Genomic DNA, 23746 nt, shown 5'->3' on the forward strand with positions numbered 1-23746 from the left:
GAATAGGTGTTATGCAGGCGTTATACAGAGTGTTCTTTAAACCCTGTCTCATCCAAAACCACGATGATCAGTATGGGCAAGAAGACATAATAGCATATTAACAAAATATTTAGAACGAAGAAATTATTTTAAAATAAAATATTTTAAAAAGCAAATGGTTGCTTACTTTTGCAGGGGAAAAGTTAAGGGAGCGCGGCGCAGTATTAGACTCTTCCTCCCCTCTCCTCATTTCACCCCTGCAGAAGTAAGCAACCATTTGCTTTTTTGATATTTTATTTTTTAAAATTTTATTCGTTCAAAAAAAATATTTTAATGTGCCAATATGTCTTCTTGCTCATACTGATCATCGCGGTTTCGGATGTGACAGGGTTTAAAGAACACCCTGTATAGGCGGCATTTGGTTTTCACTGAGTAAATATCCGATCTCCAGACAGCCTTTGTACTGTTAAATGTGGCGCCTGCTATTCCTAGCCGCACTCCTAGTTATTTTTAAAAGCTGCCATTTTCCGTAACATATACTCCCAGGTATTTGAAACTCTCGACCCTTTCGACGACTTGGTTTGACAGAGTCAGGGGCTTAAGGGCATCAGGGCATGAAGTGTCACACGGTACATGGGTTTTTGCAAAATTGATTTTTAAACCCATGCATGCGGAGTACCTATTTAGGCTATCTACAGTGGCCTGAAGACCGCAGACAGCTCTTTGTTAAAGAGGTTGCTCTAATGTCCGAGTATCTTATATCCAGGTTTGATTGTCGTTAAGAACTATTCGTGTCAGAGACAAAATTTTAAGTCAGAGACTTACCCGCCTTTGAACCAAAAAAATCTCAAAATTTGCATTTTACCGGACTGAATATATCTGGTGGGGGACCAGATAACATTCCGAAATTTCGCCCAATTACAATACTGTATGACAGGCCAGACGTACGAATACATCTATACTCTAGGAACTGGACATAGGAGAGAGACTAACATCCATGTGCGAGAAAAGAATTCTGCAGTTCTTTGGGCATATTTCCAGGGGGAACTCTGATAGTTTGGAGAAAACTTATCTCCTGGGAAGTGCCCAAAGGACAAGGTCACGTGATGGAGCGGCACAGTCACTGAATTATCAGAATCATCACTGACGATGCCTATAGAAGAGCACAAGACCGTTCCAGGTGGAGGGAGACTGTTTACAGACGAGTGCCTGGAGTCAGGCGTAATTACCATCCTCAGACATGAGGCATGGATTTGAAGAGAGAGATGACAGTATAATGCGACAAAAAATCTGAGTTTGAGATTTGACTACGTGGGCACAAAAATTATTATTTTTTTAATGGTCGAGTAACCATTTTATTTATTGCTGGACCACTTCATTTGGACTGAACCTATAAAAAGTTAACTATATTTTGAGTATAAATGCTTGTAGACAGGCAGGATTTCCTTTTTAGGGAGTTATAAAGATCGAAATGAGAGGGCAATGAGAGTGGCATTAAGGTGTACTCGTATTATAAGGAAATTGCTATTTAGAAATGGATGGTGAAGGTGGGTTGCGCACGGATCGATGAGTGATCGAATTTGTAATGTTTTTTATGATTATTTTAGTTTATAATGCTTATTATGTGAACGATAATAATTAGGTTAGTAAGATTAATTACGTTTTTATTTTGTTATTATGTTAACTATATTAAATAACTAATTTAAGGCTTGCTTCATTATCCTTATTGTAAAATGTTTCCCTCGGCATAGGACACCCCGGTGAGGGAGAGGGAACATTATTCTGTATTAACATATTACAACAGAGATGAAGAACATTTAAGAGAAGGTAATATAGAAGTCTAGGCATCTACAGGGCTTAGGACCTGTCAATGGCTGGTTTAAGTGGCCACTTTACACACTGTGTAACATTCACCATTCTGCTGTTCAATTAAAATGTTCTTCATCTCTGTTGTAATATGTTAATATAAACAGCTCCCCAGGGAGTTGAATCCAGTCCTTGTCTACAAAAATTTGGACAAACTCAAAATATTGTTGATTATTCTGTATAAAATAAATAATACGAAAATTGCGAAAGTATTAATAAATCAAATATACCGGGATTACATTTGAATAAATTCTTAGCATGTGGTGACAAAGTACATTATTTTTCTTAGATTAAAAAGCTAAAATTAAATTGATATAATCACTTTGTAAAGCGCCCTTGAGGTATTATATTACGAAAATGGCGCTACATAAGTTATCCATAATTATTATTATTATTATTCCCAAAAAGTCTCAGCGAAGCTAGAAACATCTCCACTTTATAAGCGAAATCCTATTTGTATATTAGGGACAGAGATAATTAATTTGTGTATTATGTGGTATTTTAGATTTATTTCATTTAGGTGCATATAGATTGAATATTGACTAATCATATTGATATACTAGTAAGTAAACTTAAGTTAATCTGTAAGTTTACCGCGTAAACAAATAAAAACGAAGAAATGAATTTAAAAAAATGTTACAACAGAAAGGGAAAAGAGGGAAAGCCAATGACAGGTCATAAGCCCTGTCAATGCCTAGATATTTATATTCCCTTCTCAAAAATGTATTCCCCCTCTGTTGCAATAAATTTGGGAAAAAAATTGGTTTAGTTTTAATAGTCTAATAACTCTCAAAAGACTGGAACAAAAGACATCGTGTTACAAGAAGCAAAAGACGAAATATTCTAAAGTTCAGACATTTGAAAAAAAAACATGGAGACAAACACTTTTATAATTATTTTTCCATAATTTATAAAAATACAATTTAGCCCTGTTCTATAACATAAATTATGTAACATATGTAAAATGAATTATAAATAATAAATACGCCGGTATTCTTACATGCGTGCATCCCCCATCACTGCCAATAACCGACTGAATCTCTTTCTCACGGACACCGGCCACAGAGCAGCGTCTCTGTCTTCCTTGTTATGAATTCTATCTTTGTGCTCTCACTTACAGAGATTTATTGCTGTATTGGAGTCACGTTCATTCTTCGCTTAGAAATGATAAATATTTTTTGCATCTAGCATTGTTTTACAACTTTTACTCAACAAATCAGGTGTGAAAATGCCCATTTGAAGATTTTTAAAAATACAACTTTATCATTTAAAAAAATAAGAGATATATCAACTCGGTAGTCAGATGGCAGAAGGGACCATCTGTATTTTTTTCTGTTTTTTAGTTTTCAAAAGTTTTAATCAATATTTCAGTAAATACACATAGAAAAAAAAACAAAAAACACTATTATTTAGAATGGTAATTTATTATTGAAAAACAACAATAAAATATTTTGGTTTGGTTTTTAAACATGAAATTGAGTCGTATTTCAGCTCTCCTGAACATTTTTGAAAATTAGAGATGGTCCCTTCTGCCATCTGACTTCCGAAGTATTGTATCCAATGTAGACTTTTGTTACATCACTGCCACGCAAGAGTAAAGAAATATATTTTTTTTTTAAAACCACTGAGCTTCATCACAATCCCATATCTAACAGGATTCCTTATCATATACAATTATAATATTGTTTCGATAAGGTATAATTAAAAAGAGCGATGCTATTTTTTTTATCGATTCAAGCTACCGAAGCCTGTCTTCACTGTGGAAAAACACACGGGCGTATTAGCATTTTGTGAATACTTAATAAAAAGTGGGTAAACATGAAATAACGAATAAAGAGTTATTAGGAATTCCGAGTAATTTCATCAATGGGCCGGCGCACATCGAATTTACCTGTAGCCAGTTAAAAATAACGTTTCTGAGAAGGCGTTCGATACAATGGCTTAAGCCAGTTTTCGAAAACAATTCGATCCATTTTACTTTTATCGCTATTTAAAAGAAAATAATTAAAATTATAATTCAACAATGTTTATAGCATGTCCAAATGCTTGCAGACTGGCTGTATTTTCTCCCTAGGGAGTTGTTCACGTTTAAATTTGTTGCAACAAAGAGGGAAAACATTTTTGAGAAGGGAATATGGAAGTCTAGATATTTACAGGGCTTACGACCTGTCATTGGCTGGTTTAAGTGGCCACCATGGTTGTTTATCGTAATTAGAGATCACAATGAAACATCCGTGAACACTTAATTTTAAATATTTTCGTTTCGCGACGTATAATCCTGCTGCGCAATCACATATTTTAATTTTATCGGTATAAATATGGAAAATATTCCAAAACTGCTATTTTTATTTATTTATCATGCTATTTATTGCATTTTGCGGCGGTTGGCAAGCCGAATGTCAAGAAAAGCAGTCGCCATAGTAATTGTAATTTAATTTTCACTTTTTTGTATTAGATACTCCTTACTATTTTGCAAATGGAATATATTGTATTATTTTTTATAGTAAACGCCGATTTTTCGCCAAGAACTGTATTTATTTACGAGGAAAACAAAAAACAAGTCCGACACGAGCGTTGACTAAGAGATTACACACGCGTTGACTTTTGACTGCGATAACTTAAGCCTGTTCATTGTTACCGCTCAAATGCTTAGCATGTTTTTAAGCCACTGTTTTTGAACCACTCTCGCGGCACGAGAAAACAGTTTTTCTCGTGTATTTTGCATGTAAATACACGAGATAATACGGCCGCGAGAGCGTTTGGAATACCAGCCCAGGGAGACTGTCGAGTATGTCCTCAGATGCGGTGTGTGGTATGTGATGGGCAATCTGTAGCCCCGAAATATGTTTTTTTTCTTTGTTTTGAGACAGTTCCAGCTTGTTTCCAGTTGACTTTGTAGAAGAGAAAGAGCTAAAACCTCTGTTAATGTTTACAAAAATCAACAGATAGAAGAGTTGAGGAAATGCGGATGTTTGAACATGGACAGAATGGTGAATGTTACACAGTGTGCAAAGTGGCCACTTAAACCAGCCAATGACAGGTCATTGTAAATGCCTTGACTTCCATATTCCCTTCTCAATAATGGTTTTCCGCCTCTGTTGCAATAAATTTAAATGTGAATAACCCCCTAGGGAAGAAATCCTGCCAGTCTGCAAGCATTTGGACATACTCAAACATTGTCCTAATGTTATTATTTAGAACAACGTATCAAACAACTGTGTAAATGTATAGTTATATTGTTATTATATTATTTCATAATTTTGTAATTGAACACTGTTATGTTAAATGTATTTATGTTTATGTGTACACACTAATAAATAAATAAAAAAATAAATATGTTTTATGATATTAAAAAAAAACATTGAAAGTCGATAGCGTAGTGCATAGAATTAAGAACAGTCCAGAAACCGCATACGCACATCAAACAGAAGGCGACTCAACTACTCATAAATGAGCAGGTTTACGTTTTGACCCATTAGTATCTTTGTAGACGTCGCTCAGTACGAAAATATCGATGTTTTGAATGGCCAATTAAACCACCCAATCACATGTCAAAAACCCTGCTAATGCCTAGGCTTCCTTATATTCTCAAAAATGTTTTCCCCCTCTGTTGCAACCAATTTAAAACACAATTACTTACATTCATAATATGCCATTGTCCCGTCTTGGTTAATCCATGTTTTCAGAATCAGAACAATAATTACAGGTAAGTAACTGCTAACATTTTTTCATTGTTAATTTCAACACCTTCCAGAACCTGCTCACTAAACTAATCCTTTTCTTACTAAACAGGGCGTTAAATCAAGATTTCTCGGAAGGGTAGATAAAGTACGTAATCGGTGTAATGAATGCAAATACTAAATGAATTCAATCGATTATTTTTGACAACCAATATTTTATTTAATAAAACCTCATTCTCTGGAATTAATCTTGTTAAATCAACGATGGCCCTGATTTCAATGGAAAGAACAGAATTTTCATCAGCTGTCTATGAAATAAAACAAAAATTTATGTACGAAAATATGCACGTTTGTATAATAGTAAGTAGTTTCGTCTTTAACTTGTAATCGAAGAAAAAAAAACAATTTATTTATTTATTTATTCATTCACACTCTTTTTCAAAATACAATTCCATGTTCACTTTTCCCAGCTAACAAGGGTACATACCCCGTTCTAAGCTAGGCAATTACATTTTAATATATTATAATAGTTAACAAATTAATATAGAGCACAGACAAACAAAATATAAACTTATTCGGATACACATTTTGATTCATATACATACAGACATACACATATATACACACATATATATATAAATAAACACATGTACATGATACACACACACGTACATACACCCATGCGCATACACATACATACATTCATAAAAACATAGACAATTTATTTATGCGAAACTGTATGGTTGTCATCTATAAATATATTTTTTTTTAATTATTCCTTATTTTTTATATTTTATTTTTGACATCCAGTAATCCGTGGCATGCATCAACTTTTTTGATTCCCTACGACCAATGTCATGAAAGAGCGAGGTCAACACCTACCGTAACTTGACAACACTCCCGTCTTTCCACGATTCTGGCAAAGGGTTATGGACCTTTTTGCCTACGTAATAGTGTTGTCTCGATGCCAGAACAGTGTTGACCCCTTCACTTAGTATCAGATCCCTATTAGAGTATCTTGTATCTAATTGTATTTATATTCTATTTACTTTTTAGACCATCGAAGTAAACTTTGTTAACTTTCTTTATAATCAGGGCCCAGAAGGTCGTCAATGTAATTTATATGAAACAAATCAACAGGTTAATATAATAATAAACTTTTAAAGATTGGTATGTAAATAGTTAATTAATTAAGTAAATACTAAGCTACATACCACAAGACACATTTAAAAATACAGAAAAATTACGTCAAAGAACAGAAGTTAAAAGTGACTGATGCGTAATGAAGACACTTTTGTTGTAGGTGATAAAACTTTCAAAAATATTATCCACTGTTCGGAATAGGTGTCAGAATCAGTACACATCTCAGTTAAGGGAGTCTCGTTACAAGGTGTGTTTCCCTGACCAAGGGACACTTTTAACACCCCTCGGCTGTGAAATAGACAATATTGTGTGACCGCTACCTGGTCGGCCATTACCTGGTAGGCGGGTACTCCAAACACTTCCACTTACGGGGACAATAGACAGTGAGAGCGCAAATATTCTCCCTGCGGGACGCCTCTCCTGACAAGAGCGCTAATGACGTATGGCCGTGCCTTGTTAGCCTAGCGAACCGAGAAATGGAAACAAATCATTTTTGATATGATGTTTTTCAAATGAAATGCGATTTAGATCTGGGTTATTGAAACTTTGTAAAATCTCTGACGCAAAAAATATATCCTACTTTTCAAGAACTAAAGATTCCCGCGAATGTGTTTTTTGTTAGGTTATTATTACAAATTTAGTACGGGCCTTAGGCATATGCCTAGGCATAACTTTATATCAAGTTTATATGTAAGGCCCTACTTCTTTAATTTCTATTTTAAGTGTTTTAAAAGTATGCCAAAAACGCAAACGTTGTTCCGAAAATATGCAGTTTTTTGTATGATGATCCCATTTTTTTTTTAATTTGCGGAAAGTTAACTCATGAAAAATATTCATCAATTAAAATTTTTGTATATGCGTCATAATATACCTATACACGCACTATAAATAATTTAATTGCAGACTGACTGTATGTGCATAAGTCAGAAATAATTAAAAGATTTCAATAATCAACTTACGTTTGGTGTATGCGGTCTCCGGTCGGTAGAAAGTTAAAACAATTATCCGGAAAGTGTTGAAAATAACATTCAGTCAATCGTGGAGCTGGAAACATAAAATGGCAGACATCTTCAACTATTGGGGCAAATAATGACAGCGGAAAATCGACAACAAAAGGTGTAGAGAATCCATTTTACAAAGGTGCGAGTTGAGGCAGAGTCGGGATTATTCTAGAAATTATTGTCGTGTGGCGCTCCCATTGTATGGAATATGAAGAGAGACACGAACAATAGAAAATATACCAACAATGGTACCTACTCTCGGGTTGTGAGAGTAACAAAATCTCACGTGAATAGGTAAAGAGAGAGAGGTAAGACACTCGTGGTCTTCTCTCTTTTCAGAGTGAATGGAAATATTTTAGAATGTTTACTCTTCCATACAAATGAATTTCGACGTGGTTCGCACTCCGGACTCGGTGATTGTCCAATAACGTATTACAATATGAATGTGCACAGTACACGGGCAGGCACGCAGTAAAATAACGTTTCAACGCTATTTTATTTATTTATTTATTTAAATCTTAAAGTAGGGCACACATATCATACATATTGTTATGTGTGTTCTAATAATAACATTGCAAATATATTTAATTTATAAATTGTTTATCATATATGTCTTGACCATTATTTTAAATTTTGATATGTTTTTTCTTCATAAATATTTTTTTCCATTTCGTAATACTTTTTAATTGCTTTAAATAAAATTGAATTTTGTGACTTTGCCTTTTTCCTAAATTGAAGTCTAATTTTGTTCTTTTCTCTAGTATTGTGATCGTGTTCATGCTGGTTTCGATCAATTTTTTTCCAAAATTCTGTTTTTTTATTAGAGTTTATAATTTTATGAACAAATATCATTGTATTGTAAAATATTCTTTGTTTATATGTTAATAATTTCATTTCATTTACCATCGACTTTACCCTCGTGTATCTGTTTTTTTTCAAAATGATTCTAAAGGCTTTATTTTGTAATACAGTTAGTTTATCTATGTTTTCTTTGTTTGATAATAATAAAATGCTACTACAGTAGTTAACATGTGGTTCAATATTTGCTTTGTAAATAGTTTTGCAAGAGTCCTTATCAATAAATCTTCTGATCCTTCCCAAAATTGATATTTTTTTGCAATCTTATTTATTACCATCTTAGTGTTTTGGTGAAATGTAAGTTTTGAATCCAACATTACACCTAAATATTTAATTTCAGTGACTTCATTAAGTTTTTCATTTTCTATTACAATTGATGGTGTAATTTCTATTCTTTTGTTTCCTATATTCATATATTTAGTTTTGTTTACATTTAATTTTAATTTATTAATTTTTAGCCACAGTGATACATTATTAAGATCATGATTTAGTCTGTCCATAATTGTTTTATAATTTTCTCCCGATATATATATTAAGGCATCGTCTGCAAAGAGTCTTATTTTTGAATATTTTAATGTTTCGACAATATCATACTGATACTTTAGTACTTCCTGCTGATAATGGTAAAAACAAAATATTTAACACTACTTTGGCATAATTATGAGGTTCAGATTTGGCGAAATACGTCGTTAATTTTGAGAAAGAAAGAGCGACGAAAAACAGAAACCATACGCGCGTCTATGTAAAAACTAAAATATCTTATACGCAACTACTATGGGGAGCAGGATATCAAAATGACATAAACAGACTACAAAGACAACATAACAACTGTATTTTATTTAAACTTTTTTTTTTTTTCAAATATTATGTTATATAATTTTTAGGCTTGATTATTGTTCCTTAGTTTTGAGTGCAAATATGTAGTTTAAAAAATATCAAACCTTATATGTTTATATTATAAATTTGTAAAAGGCAATTATGCCGTGTATGCTAATAAATAAATAAATAAATAACAAAATAATAAATTTAGTATATGACCTTCCCTATCTAACTGCAACTAGAGAACTTTTTAAACAAACTAAGCAATTAAATATAACTGAACTCTTTAAACTAGAATCATTAAAATTTATCCATAAATTAGTCACTAATGTAATTGTAGACGAAGAACTAAAACTTGCAAAAAATTGTAGTCAACATGGACATAATACGAGAATATCTGACAAATACCATATACAATGTACCAATATACAAAATACCAACAACAACATGTTTATATATACATATATATGTATATGTATATACATACATATCCTATATATCTTCAAAATAAATTATAAATGTATTTAATAAATACAGTTTAAATTCGTTTAAAAAATAAATAAAAATCTCTTGATATAAATAACGATTTTTATAATAAATACTAAATCACCAATTTGTTGGTACTAAATTAAATTCCCACACTTTTTTGAAAAAAGCATCCAATTTCATTTGCTTTGATTGTTGCTTCCTTTCTTGCAGAATCATAGCATAAACTACAAATATTTTAATATTCTTTTCATTTTAATAATAATAAAATAAAAAATATAATCATACCTTTGTATTTTTCTTAAAAACAAAACGAAAACTAACTCGGAAACAAATTTTCACACACAATAGGCTGCTGGTGTGCACGGCAATAGAATAAAACAACGTGTAAAAGTGTGTCTGCTATTAGAATCGCGGCGCCTACTTTCGTCTGGTGTCGGCCGAACCGGGGAATCCCACGCCGGCACCAACCGGCGTAATTGTAAATCGGCGTAAATCGAACCGGCGCAAAACGACGTTTAGCTGTATTTGTGTATATTGTTCGCGGTCTGGCAACATTACGGGGCCACATCACGCATGCGCGCAGGCGGGATGTCGGGTAGAGGAGGGACCTTTGGACACAGTGCGATGTATATCAGCTTGGTTCTACGCGCCTTCTGGTATTTTATAATTCTACGGAAAAAAAGTTTGAAAAACGAAGCCACAAATATATTTATTTATTTAATTTTACAATACGCCCAAGGGTCATTTACAAAAAATATACAGGTAAGTACAAACATAGTAAGTAATAATTTAAAAGATAAACAACGCTTTTTTGTATACATGTAGAAACAATAAAAAGCATACTGCTATGCAAAATAAAAAGTGAAACTTTACATAGTAAAAAAGAAAAAAAAAATATGGATATAAGAAAAGTAATTGAATTAAAAAGCAAATTGTAAATAAATTGTAAAGAATTTAAACAAAAAAATATATGCATTTACATATACTTATACATATAAAAAAAATGGTATTAACAAATTATTGTTAAAAACAAATAATAAAAATTAATTAAATTAATATATGTTGAGTAAGCGTTTTTGATAATTTCGTGTCTTTAACTTCTCACCTTTGATTTCACAACCTGAATTTTATAGAAAGCAGCTTACACGATACCTATACAACTTCGCTTGTCTCTGATAAAGGGATTGCATTGCTGTCAGAACGATAAATGCAGTAATTAAATACGGAAGGACACACATCTCGGATTGTTGGATTACTCTCAGAACTGCATCCGATGCAGCTTTTTAGACGGGCGGGTAAAGAAAACGACAAGTTTCATCATAAAATGGCCGACTTCGCGTCGGCTGTCCAAGTTTTTTCCCGCCGAGAACACGGCGACAGAAAAATGCTATTAGACCTGCGTATGTGCAATTAGAGGTTCGTTTCGTTATTTAGACCAATTTAAAAGGTATTCTTCGGAAGCGTTCATGTAAAAAATTAGATTAAACAACGAATGCGATACATTAAAGTGACATTAATCCCTAATGTGATTCAAAATGTTATTCGTAGGCAGGGGACCATCGCATCGTATCGTATCGTATCGTTATGTAATTTATTTAATGTAGAACCAATTTGCTTCGCGGTCAAGCTATTATAGTTTGATAGCGTGTAGAGAAAATAGTAAGACTACCTTTTGGAGACATAACGGCTTTATGTGTCCCAGAAACCTTCGTTATTATGTCATGGAAAATTCATCATTATTTTGTAATCTTACTTTATACTTTTTTAATATTTTTTTTTTTTAAAGTTATGTATGAAAACATCTTTACACAATATCCATTTTGATTTAAAAAATACAATTAGTTTTTCTAAATCCATTTCATGTAGATATTTTTATCGGTATTCGTAAAAGTGTGATATTTCCCCATTGTTTTTATTGAATATTTTTGCGTTGTTTCGTACTTATATATTTTATTGTTTACGTAATAAAACTATTTATAATAAATTTTAAAAAAGATAATAAAAATGTACATGCTCAATAAACTATTTTAAACCTTTAACTTATTGTAATATTATACGATGTTGTATTTGACACCATTTTAACAAGGAAAACATTACAATTATATAAAAAAAATACGTTTACGTCATGACAAGATAACTTACTCACAAGTCGAGATTAATTTGTTCAAATTTGCATTTTAATAAAATAACGATGAAAGCAATTTTGACTTTACTTAATAATATTTTAAAAATACGTCACTCACCATTCAATACTCCTGTATCCCTTCGCGCAGCAATGCAGACTCTTGAACTCCTTGACAACAGCATATTCCGTTGACGTGACCTCTTTGGTCAGCTGGAGATACGTCGAATTGGTCTCAAACGTATTTGTAGAACAATAATCCATCAGACACGACACTCCACTGACCGAATGCAACGCGAACGACATAAACAGCAAAAGAAGTTTCGAAGAGCTGCCATTTTTTTTAGTAGACGAGAGGCCGCGGCGATTTGAAAAATTCGAGCGGGAATTTTCCATTTTATCTATGGGGTTTAAGCGTGTTCGGGAAAGTGCGCGAACTGAGCCACTATTCACTTGTTTTTTTGACTGATATGAATCACTTCTGTTTTTGTACATTGGTGACATGCTCATACTGCTACGGACGATCACTGAATTAGTCGCGGTATCCATTATGCTACTCGACATGTCTTAGCGAATTTAAATAATCAAAATATCTACGTTAATTAAAGAATTAGAATATTTTGGCACATTACTATGGAAGAATATAAACGGAATCAAAGCACGATTTGTTTTTAATCACGGCGTAATGGGAAATTATTTAAGGCATTTCGAGTCACGTCTTCAGACACCGCTCGATGAGGTAGTCAAAGAAATCTGAAAAAAAAGATGAGAAAATTATTAGCCATCATATGTTTACACAGTTGTACCTGGATATAAGAGGGACCGGGATATTTTTTCTTAAAAAGAGGTCCCATTTATATCCATGCTTTCTTTTACAGAGGTTTACAAACATAACCAGGCTTCCAATTCCTATTATGAATGTACTACTATGAACATGAGGTGCAAAAAAAAAAAAGTACAAGACATATGTATGTATTAAGTAAAGTACGCGTGCACAAGCAGTGACGCTGCGGCTACATCTGCAAAAGAAACGCTCTTTTTTGGAGGTAACGGTTTCGGCACCCTCTTATAGGTTAGTTTAGACAGAAAAACTCGGTTAGACAGAGTTTTTTCCGTTCTCATTGACAGAGGTTTTCGGGGATAAAATGATGGAACCTTAAGCGAGGGTACGTATTCTAATAGGAAGTTAAAATTTATCTTCAATATGTTTTTAAAAAAAATCTAAACATGTTCAATTACCGGTTACTGACGAAGACACTTGGAATTTTCATACAAATATACACACTTTCGTACATAATTGCAGCCCTGGTGTGGTGGGCTATTCTGAACCACTCTTGCGGCACGAGAAAACAGAAAACACGAGATGATACGGCCGCGCGAGCGTTAGGAATACCAGCATCATTAAACTAAAAGTGTCGATATTTGGTTTACAAAAAGGTTAAAATTGTTTATTCAAATGAAAGACCACATTTTTGTCTTGCTTGCTCTTTTGTCTTATTTTGATTTATACGAGACGAAGTTTCGATTAAGACGAGCCACAAAGCTGTCGCCGAGTCTGAAGCGGCTTCCGTATGTGCAATGACTGGAAACTCTCGCTTTCACAACGCTGCAGGAACGGCGAGGAAGGGGTGACTTGATAGTCATAAAATACCGAACAGTCACTATTGCTTCCCAATTTTGGATTCCGTTTTTAAACTAAAACAAGATACGCGACTTTAAAGTCGTAGTCTTAGGCTGGAGAAAACCATATTTAAATGTAAATCCACGGAAGCATTTCCTGAGTAAAAGGGTTTTTGATGGTTGGAATAAGATGCCACAAGAATTAATTTCAAATTATAATATACACTCAATATACATCTAAATATTTATTAGACCTACATATTAACTTTTGTAATTAAACGCTTGGATTGTATTTTTTTACACGTCATGTAAAAGCCCCCTGGGCGTATACAATAAATAAATAAAATTTTCATAATTTCCCAATAAAATTATTTATTTATTCATATAAAGATACATATTACAAAAAAAAACGTATTTCTAACACTATTTATTTATTTATTTTTTAACGGACTTATTCCATTTAAAAAATGGCAAACACAAACCGTTATAATACATACAGGCTTAATTTTAAAAAATACAAATAAATAAAATTAAAACTACGACAAAAAAAAATTATAATTTCTACCTGAAGACAAGATCTGGTCCATCTTAGTGATTGTTTAAATCTAGAAAGACTTGCACCAAAAAAGTCCAGATCCTGTCTCGAGTGTACAATGCGACACAATCGGGACATTGGTGCATGCAAGCCACAGTTTGTGCTGTGCTGATCAAGGGACAGCACATTATTATTTCGCAACCGGCGGATCGGAACATTGAATGCCGCTTGTTCCAGTAACGATGGTACATAAATTAAGCCATTCAGTAAATTAAACATAAAAATGGAGTCAATGTTATTTCTACGTTTTTGTAGACTTGAGATTTTGAACATTGACTCCATTTCTCCGTAAGTGTAGTCTCTTCTCTCGAGGCCAATCATACATGCTACTTTTCTTAGCAGACGAAGTTGCACCGATTCGATATGATTTATCCGGCCTGTATAGGAGGAAGACCAGATCACTCTATGAGGCCAAGACCACTGTGTTGAGTTGAGATACAACATTATGGAAAGTAGAAGCATGGATATTATGAAACAACACTAAAAATATAAATTATTACATAAACATAAATTTTGATAAACATCTGGACTGAATAGTAATTTTTATTTTGTAGAGGTAGTAATTTATATATTTTTTGTCCTAGCTTTAATTTTATTTGATTGCATTTTATTTTATTAGTGCCTGTATTTATTATAAGAAATTATATTTACCATTGTTAGAATGGACTGCATAAGTCCGTCAAATAAATAAATAAATAGTACTATATATAAATCTATGCAATGGTCTCTTCCCAGACACAATCCAAACTTGTACACTTCTCCTGAATATGCCTTTCGTTTTGGAGAACTCAATATGTTCATCCGGGACATTGAATACTCTCGCTCCCTCTGCGCTGTTAGGGTTGTCTTTATTCTTCAACTCTTCCTCCGATTGTAATACTTCAGAAACCTGAATAAATGGATTTAAAAATTGATTGACAAAACATAATTTAATTTAGATGTATATTTTTTTTGTTTATTTACACCTTTCATCAAAAATACAATTTGACGTTCACTTTGCCCAGCTAACAAGGGTACATACCCCGTTACAAGCTAGGCAATTACAATCTAATATATGATAATAGTTAACAAATTAATAGAGAGCACAGACTAATAAAATTCCTCGTATTCACATTTTGATACATATATTTATTTAGTTAACTTTTTGTCCATAATACTATTTGTACATTGGCGGGCTTATTGCCAAATGGCAATTTCTTCCAACCAACCAATAAAATAAAAGTTTTATTTTTTTAATTCAAGTTACAGAACATATTCAATAGAAAAAAATATTAAAAAGCTAAAGATATATAAAAATAGAAATAAACGTATTTGCTTATAAATGACCTTAAATTAAAACTATTACTCAATGGGAAAAAGGAAAAAAGAGGAAAGAGAAAAAAGGAAAGGAGGAGAGATTAAGGGAGAGAAAGTAGATGTTTCTTCAGTCGTGATTTAAACAGAGATAATGTAGTAACATCTTTGATGGTGTATGGGAGATGATTCCACAGTCGAGCCGCATGGATACTATATGAGTTAGAGAAGAAAGAGGAATTGTGGACATATACATACACACATATACATATATACACATATATTTATACACACACATATATATATACATGTACATACACCCATGCGCATACACATACATACATTCGTAAAACATAGACAATTTATTTATAATGCGAAACTTCATGGTTACCATCTGTATATATATATTTTTTAATTTATTCTTTATTTTCATATTTTATTTTCGACAAAAATTTGGTACAAAAGTTTAAAGGTCTTCCAAGGAGTCTAACTATCATTAATTATCACATAAGTAAAAATGATTTGATTTAATTGTTAAAAATCGGGTTGTGGTCCTGTGGCTAGCATTGCGGACTCACAGATCGGAGGTCCAAGGTTCGAATCCCGCTCTACCACAAAAAATAAATTTCTCTGAGCGAAAGCCGTACGTGGTTTTGGTATTAAATATGAAAATTCAAATTACAGGAAAACCTCGTGCGAGCATTCGGCCGGGATCTTTTCTTGAACCAGCATGACCAGAAATGTGTCAATGACTGTTTAAAAAAAAATGTCTAATGTAAATACGAACATTCCAGCAAGGAAAGAGAAGACTTAAAATTAAACGTTGGTAGAGTGAACATGTTTTTTCAAAAAAAGCCACGCATTCCATATCATAATGTGGGGAAATGTCTGAACAGGGTTTCGCGGTTTTTGCACTGGTAATTTTAAAATAAGAGTTCGGAGAAAAAATTGTTTACGAAATGGCAATACTGCAATGCGAAAATTCTTCTTTTAACCTGTAAGAAACGCATTCGCGAATACCGACGCGATACGCGCGCTTCTAGGAACAGTGGAAAAACACCAATTCCATAAACAAACGCATTCGAAATAAAGTTTTTCAAATTCAAATTTTAGAAGCGAATAATAAAAAAAATCGTTTTAAAATGGCAAAATCGTATGATTTCCTCATTTTGCGTGCGTTTTACCAGACTTCAGCCTTAAGAGAATAGGATGTCAAATCGGTGTGGATTTCTTAAGCTTTTATCCTGTTCAATTTGAAATAAGCACCTTCCGTTCGAACAAAGCGCAGCGTTTGTATTTATGTTTTACACTGAAGTAATTATAATCGCTGGTGAATAATAGGAAAACCCCGACAATTTAAAATAAAATGAGCGAACTACGATCTGCAATTCAATTCGTTACAGAGAAAAAAAGAGTCAATTTTTTAGAATTTAATATTAGGACATTCATGTATTATGTTTCTACTATTTAAAGACCATTTTTTTTTTAAGTTGATTAAAAAGCAAATAAGAACGATTTTAAAAATGCATAGACATAAATCATTTTTCTAAATCATATCCCCACAGCTGGAACATAGGGAACTGTTATTAACAGCAGTGGTTGTGTTATTAAAATTTACGTTAATGATAAAAAATAACGATTTTTACTATTCATTGTTTTATATACATAATTACATATTATTAATACCCAAGAATATAAGTTTATAATCATAGAATTATTTTTTTGTTGAAATTATGGGTAAAAAAAGCAGATTCAAATTGCTTATTTTTTCAATGAATAGAAAATACTTTTATTTTAATTTTCTCATTTTTAGCGACAAAATATTGTGTTCTAACATCAGCAAACATTTTTTACCTTTACTATATCTATCGAATTCTTCCAGTAGCCTTTATTTCAATTAAAAATAAAATGTATATCCACACACAGGCCATGTCTTTGTGGGTTTTTTTTTGTGTTATTGTAATAGTTTTTTTTTATTTGTAATTTATATATACCTATTGTAAAATTCAATAAAAAAAATTATAATAAATAAAAAAAATAAAATTACAAGTTGAATTTATAACAGCTTGCCCATTCACATACCGCACACTGCATCTGAGGACTCAAGTCTCCTTGGCTATATTTCTAATATTGTCATATTGTCATAGGCACTTGTGCCGTATAATAAATAAATAAAAATACAATAAAGAAGCTAATTTTATTAACGATTTGAATGGACTGAACCTTTTTTTCTAAAGTCATGTTCACGTTTAAATTTTTTACACAAAAACATATTTTTTTTGTATTTTTTTTTTTGTTTTTGCACCACAACAGGCCAGGAAGCCCAATCACAGTGGTGAATTACATCACAGAACACCCAGGCTTGAGAAAAATCACATTTAATTTTTGTGTCTCACCGGGAATCGAACCCGGAACCTTCCGTGTGTGAGTCAAGCGTCTTGACCACTACACCACGGAGGCCGCATATCTTAGAATTTGTCACACACGCCGAGTTTTTTACGCTTTTCCCAGAAGAAATCATAATAATGAGTCTGTTTTTGTGTACAACATATTTTGTAAACACAATGAATGTACAAGTAGGTAGGCAGTACGTACAAACACAGACCAGAATGTACAAATAACGTGTTATCATAATTTCCGCGTATTGGAACAAAGGCAAATCTTTTTCCGATTAAAAATATTCAATAATAATTTCTTAAGCCGAATTTCATAAAAACCGCAAATATGCAGGACAGGATAATATAACACTATAGAAAGACATGGCACGATCAAGTCCATCAAATACTTGAAGATGGACAAGTCAAAAGTAGGAATAATTGGCGTGCGTGCACGAGAAGATGTATGAATGTGGAGGAAGCGAGGTCTGTATGCCAAGATAGAGTGTTATGGCGTTCTATCCTCTCTGCCTACCCCTACGGGGAAACGGCGTGATGGTTTGTTGTTGTTGTTGTTATAATTTAACCTACCGGAGATGGGTCCGATTAGACTCAGTAGTACCTACTCTAAATTATCGGTAATATGAAAAGTAACTTTTATACGTCGTTTTCCTCAACTAAATCATTAAAAATATGTACACAAAACTTTAGCACGCGTCTTTTCAGGATTCAGAGCATATTGTGATAAAAATTAAACCCACAAAAATGTCTGAAAGACGATATTTAAAACTGGGTCTAATTTGACCCATCACCGCCACGTACGTGTTTCTTTGAGCCAGCGGACTTTGAGGGTTAATGCGGATGAGTTTCAATTTTAAAAAATGGCGGTGAGTGTTCTGAAACCGGTTAAACGCTATCAAAACAACTATAATGAAAAGTTTGATCCCGGATTCCAACAATGTACAAAACAGATTTGTATCTGTCAGATTTTAATGCGTTTTCGGTGATTTTCATACCCGATCCACCAAACAACGGTTCAACTCAGTAGTCAGCGTCAGCACTCGGGATACCGTGTGCTTTGTTCGTTCGCATACAAGAGAGAAAAATATCATTTTTATTGTGTTAAGAGATAGATATATCTTATAAGGGATACGAATTAACTTCAAACGAAGGCATTGTCATATGCTAATGACACTGCTATAATTGTTTATAAAAAAACATGGGATTCAACCTTTAATGACGCTACAAAAAGTATTACGATAGTTATTAACTGGCTTGAAACAATTTTACTTAGTTTGAATCGAGAAAAAAACATGTATTTGCCTTTTCGAATCTCAGACTAAAGTGGCCCTTCACAGAAATTGTAAATTAAAATCCATGATTTAAAATGTAATGTAGATATCTGTATGCTGCTACAAAATAAGTTCAGGGGAATCCTGTTTCCGTAATATCAGCATAAGTTAATTTTCTTTTTCTTTTCTTTTTTTTCATTTCTTTTCATGGTCATGTCATACCATATTTATATGCTATAAACTCATTAATAATTAAAAAAGGAATGGCCCACGCTCAGACGCTGAAGTCTTTGTCGGCATTTTTTCCAATTTATGTTTTAGCTTAATTTTGAGATGTATTTTTTTAAAGTGTATGTTTGTAATTAAAATTCTAAGTAAATATACGTATCGAAAAAAAACAAATTAAAAAAAAATTACATGCTACGGGGTCAGAAAATTTTCAGATTTTATATTATCGAATACGCGAGTTAATTAACATAAAATAATTAAAAATAAATACACGTATTACGGTGAAAATCAATAAAAGTATCATTATGTCATTATAACGTCAAATGATTGAATAATTTCACCTACATACTAGGCAACGCCTGAAGATATTTTTCAATTTTAATACTTCTTGGACCAGGTTCATTTATCAAAAATGTTTTGAGTTTGTCCAAATTTTTGTAGACAAGGCCTGGATTCAACCCCAAAGCGTGCTGTCAATATGAACATATTACAACAATAAAGGTTTCAGTTCTTTAACTTCACAAACGTCAACAGATGGAAGAATCGAAGAAATATAGATGTTAAAATATAGGCAGAATGGTAAATGTTACACAGTGTGTATAGTGGACGCTTAACCCAGCCAATGCCAGGTCATAAGCCCTGTGGATGCCTAAACTTCTACATTCCCTTATCTAAAAAGTTCTTTATCTCTGTTGTAGTATGTTTGTATTAAATAATGCTCTATTTTTTACCGCGCGTAAGAAAACAATTTTCGTATCCTCGTACAAGAAAACTCTGTCAACTATTACTAAGACTTTCCATTGCATTCGGGGCTCTGGGATTTCGATATGCAGGGTGTTCTTTAAACCCTCTTGTATCCGAAACCACGATGATCAGTATGGGCAAGACGACATATTAGCATTTAAAAAAAATATTTAGAACGAAGAAAATGAGTAAAATTAAATATTGGTAAAAAACAAATAATTGCTTCTTCTTCTGCAGCGGGAGAAGCGAGGGGGGCGCGGTCGACGGTGTATCAGACTCCCTCTCCCCCCTCTTCGTTTCTCCCCTGCAGAAGTAAGCAACTATTTGTTTTTTTTTCAAATATTTTATTTTTTAAGATTTTAGTCGTTCTAAAAATTAATTTTAATGTGCCGATATGTCTTTTTGCTCATACTGATCATCGTGGTTTCGGATGTGACAGGGTTTAAAGAACACCCTGTATATTGCATTTTGCACCGTAAAAACTCAGTTTTAAATTAATATACTTTATAGGCACACGAGCTGACCACTAATTAATTTTCGTTTTGTACACACATAATACTATTTCATTTATTTTATTCAGATATTTAGAACATTACAGAAAAAAGACCCAATTCATTCTTGATACAATAATACATCACAAATTACAGTAGATAGTAATGTTATTAAAATAATATAACAAAATGTAAAAAGAAAAATTAAAAGTTAGAAAGTGCTTTCCTAAGGGAAGGCCCACTGTCGTGAAATATGTCGACATCCGAGGCGATGCGATTAAGTAGCAAGATTGCTCTACCAACCGGCATAACCATTAGCAGGATGGTTCTGCATTGTGGTAGCTAAAACAATCGATGCTGTCTTTGTCGAAGATAGTTATCAGGTACGAACAGACCTACATCCATCAGAATTTCTGAGTTATGTATGCGACCGCCGATCACCTGGAAAAAGTGAACACCCAAATGAACGTCCCTCCTCCTATATAATGACTGATAGCCTAGCATCCCCAGTAAAAAGTCGGTTGGGAAGAGCCAAGGATAATATCCGTACTCTTTTAGGTACAGATAGCGCAGAAATTTTTTCTGCACTCTCTCCACCATCAAAGAGTATCGAGTCTCATGTGGCGACCAAATAATGGAACTAAACTCCAAACGACTTCTTACCAAGGAATTATACAATGTCCTCATAATCTGAGTGTTAGAAAAGATCTTGGCATTTCTAAGAACAAAACCAAGCATTTTAAGGGAGTTATTACATAGATTAACTATATGAAGATTAAAAGATAACTGAGCATCAAACAACACCCCGAGATCTCTGGACGTTGAAACCCTTTGAAGTCTTACTCTGTCCATGAGATAACGATAGTATATTGTTTTGGATGCTCTTATGCTATGCTTGTATAAAGGCAGTGCAAGAATGTTTGATAATCAGAATGTAATGTCAATAAAGCTGGAAGCGAGCGGGTGGATTAATAATGGCGGTAAAGTTTTAACTGTCATCTACTGATAAAGAAAAACAATTGTCACGCATTTTGCATAAAGAGATACGCAGTGATAAGTTAGCAGGTAGTTACTATTACTAAGAAAACGTAATAATGGTATGTAGATCCAGATAGCGGCTTCCGAGAATCGGTAACACTGTGAAATTTTTTTCAAAACATGTGGTGCGCAGATCTAAATACGGAATACAATTTTCACGAAAACAGTTATTAAAAAACGTATTTTTTAACCATCTCTCGTTAATCATTTTGGAAGAGCGTATAAGCTCTCAAGGACAAAGACTATTTTAAAGAAAGTAGTTCAGGACTGGATTTTCCTTAGTGGGAGGGATTTGAGTAGGATACTCCTCGATGATTTTCCGAATGTTTGAGTTTACTGTTTACCATATTGATGTGCCATATATATATGTATGTTTTTAAAATTATTTTTTATGTTTTTGATTCTATGTTTGTGGTGATATACTCATGTGTCTGTGTCAACTAATTGCTAGTCCAACACAGGACTTTTAGTCCCATGGAGTTGGGAATTATGTCTCAAATAATGTACAATAAACGTATGTATGTTAATAAATAAATATATTCTAATCCCACCCTACCTCAACTTGATTCCCATTTTCTAATAGTGAGGTCTTTACAACTCGTTGAAAGTGGATCTCAAAATTAAATATTTAGGTAAATCATAAGAATGCAAATATTTATTAAAAAAAAACTAAAATTAAAGACAAGTTTTCTTCCGTGGTTAACATTAACTGTATTTTTAAAATAAAATATATTTAACGTATATGCACATGTACACATACATATATTAATACATATATGTATACGCATGAATTATATTAATTAATTTGGTTTTTTAAGTGTTATATTTTTCAATTATTGTTTTTTTATTTGTTGTGCATTTTTGTTTTTATTATACATGATTTAAAGTTAAATAAAGGTTTACTAATATATATATTTTTTTAAATAATACAATTTTCCCTTGGATTAATGAGTTGATCAGGCCAGATAGGTAAAAAAATATTTTTTTATAGGATAAATGTTAAAAGTAAAAATTTGTTTTATACTTGACACGGGACGCCCCGCCCCAGTGAGGGATAATTATTTTTAATTTAAAAAAATAACTCACAAATTCTAAAAGAACAAATCAATTTAACTCATTTTGTTCGTCTTTTCTCCGCACACTTTAGATTTTAATAAATTTATTTTACTTGTTTAAGCTTAATTTTTTAGTAGGTAGGTAGATTGGTTTTATTTTTCTTTAAAATCATAAAAACTACATTTATTAATTTTCATTTTTAAACCTTTTTTTATTTTAGTTTTTGGGTGGAATGACAAGTCATAAGCCCTGTAAATGCAGAGACTTCCATATTCCCTTCTCAAAAATGTATTCCCTCTGTTGAAATAAATTTAAATATGAATAACTCCCTAGGGAGGAAATCCAACCAGTCTGCAAGCATTTGGACATACTCAAACATCGTTAATTTATTGTATACAAAATTTTTAAAAGGCCCTTGCTTCGGGACCCTATGTCATGTTTGGATAATTTATATAGCGCCATTTTTGTGAAAATCACCTCAAGGGCGCTGTACAATAAATACATATCCCAGCACGTCTTGCAGCTACTTTCCAATGTAAAAATAATGTAAAAAGCACATATATATTATAACAAAAAATATAGGTAATCAAAAAATTACCTTTTTCGCCAAGGTTGATTTGTATCCGCAAAAAATATTAACCCAGATAAAGGAACAATGACATCACCACACAAAAGTTACATCCGCGTGATAAAACAGCTCAATTATTTAGAACTTCGCATACATAAACAACGTCCATTAAACATTAGCAAGATCAAGAACGAACTGGATAATTATCGAAGCGGCAAAACTTTCGCCAGAGAACCATAAAGAAAAACGAGCTTCTTCCCAAACGTCAAATTTAAAAATTGGAACACGCGCTTTTTATTAAAAGATTCACATAAAGTAATCAACTATTTGTCTTCGTTATACGCTCCACAAGTTATGATTTGTTCACTTTTGACCGTTTCCATTTATTAAACCTTTGTCTTTCGGTTTCACATAAAAGTTAACGTAACAATAACTAACCGGCGCGAGGCGCTGTCGGGCAGCGAGACAGCGGACGGACGGCAAAATACT

General features: G+C 32.8%; 1 protein-coding gene across 1 annotated transcript in view; it reads right to left on the reverse strand.

Moving 5' to 3' along the window:
* The window catches only part of LOC148275757 (X-linked interleukin-1 receptor accessory protein-like 2), a 192272-nt gene extending 168526 nt beyond the window's left edge, over positions 1–23746 (reverse strand). The window contains exons 1-2 of the mRNA XM_088235226.1: positions 23288–23746; positions 12079–12710 (exon numbers count right to left, since the gene is read on the reverse strand). Coding sequence (XP_088091352.1) covers positions 12079–12521 — 443 coding nt within the window. The 5' untranslated portion in view covers positions 12522–12710; positions 23288–23746. The remainder of the gene's footprint in view (positions 1–12078; positions 12711–23287) is intronic.

Source organism: Micrasema longulum, unplaced genomic scaffold (assembly GCF_059751315.1).
Source record: "Micrasema longulum isolate JH-2025_06_02 unplaced genomic scaffold, ASM5975131v1 h1tg001345l, whole genome shotgun sequence".
Taxonomy (NCBI): domain Eukaryota; kingdom Metazoa; phylum Arthropoda; class Insecta; order Trichoptera; family Brachycentridae; genus Micrasema; species Micrasema longulum.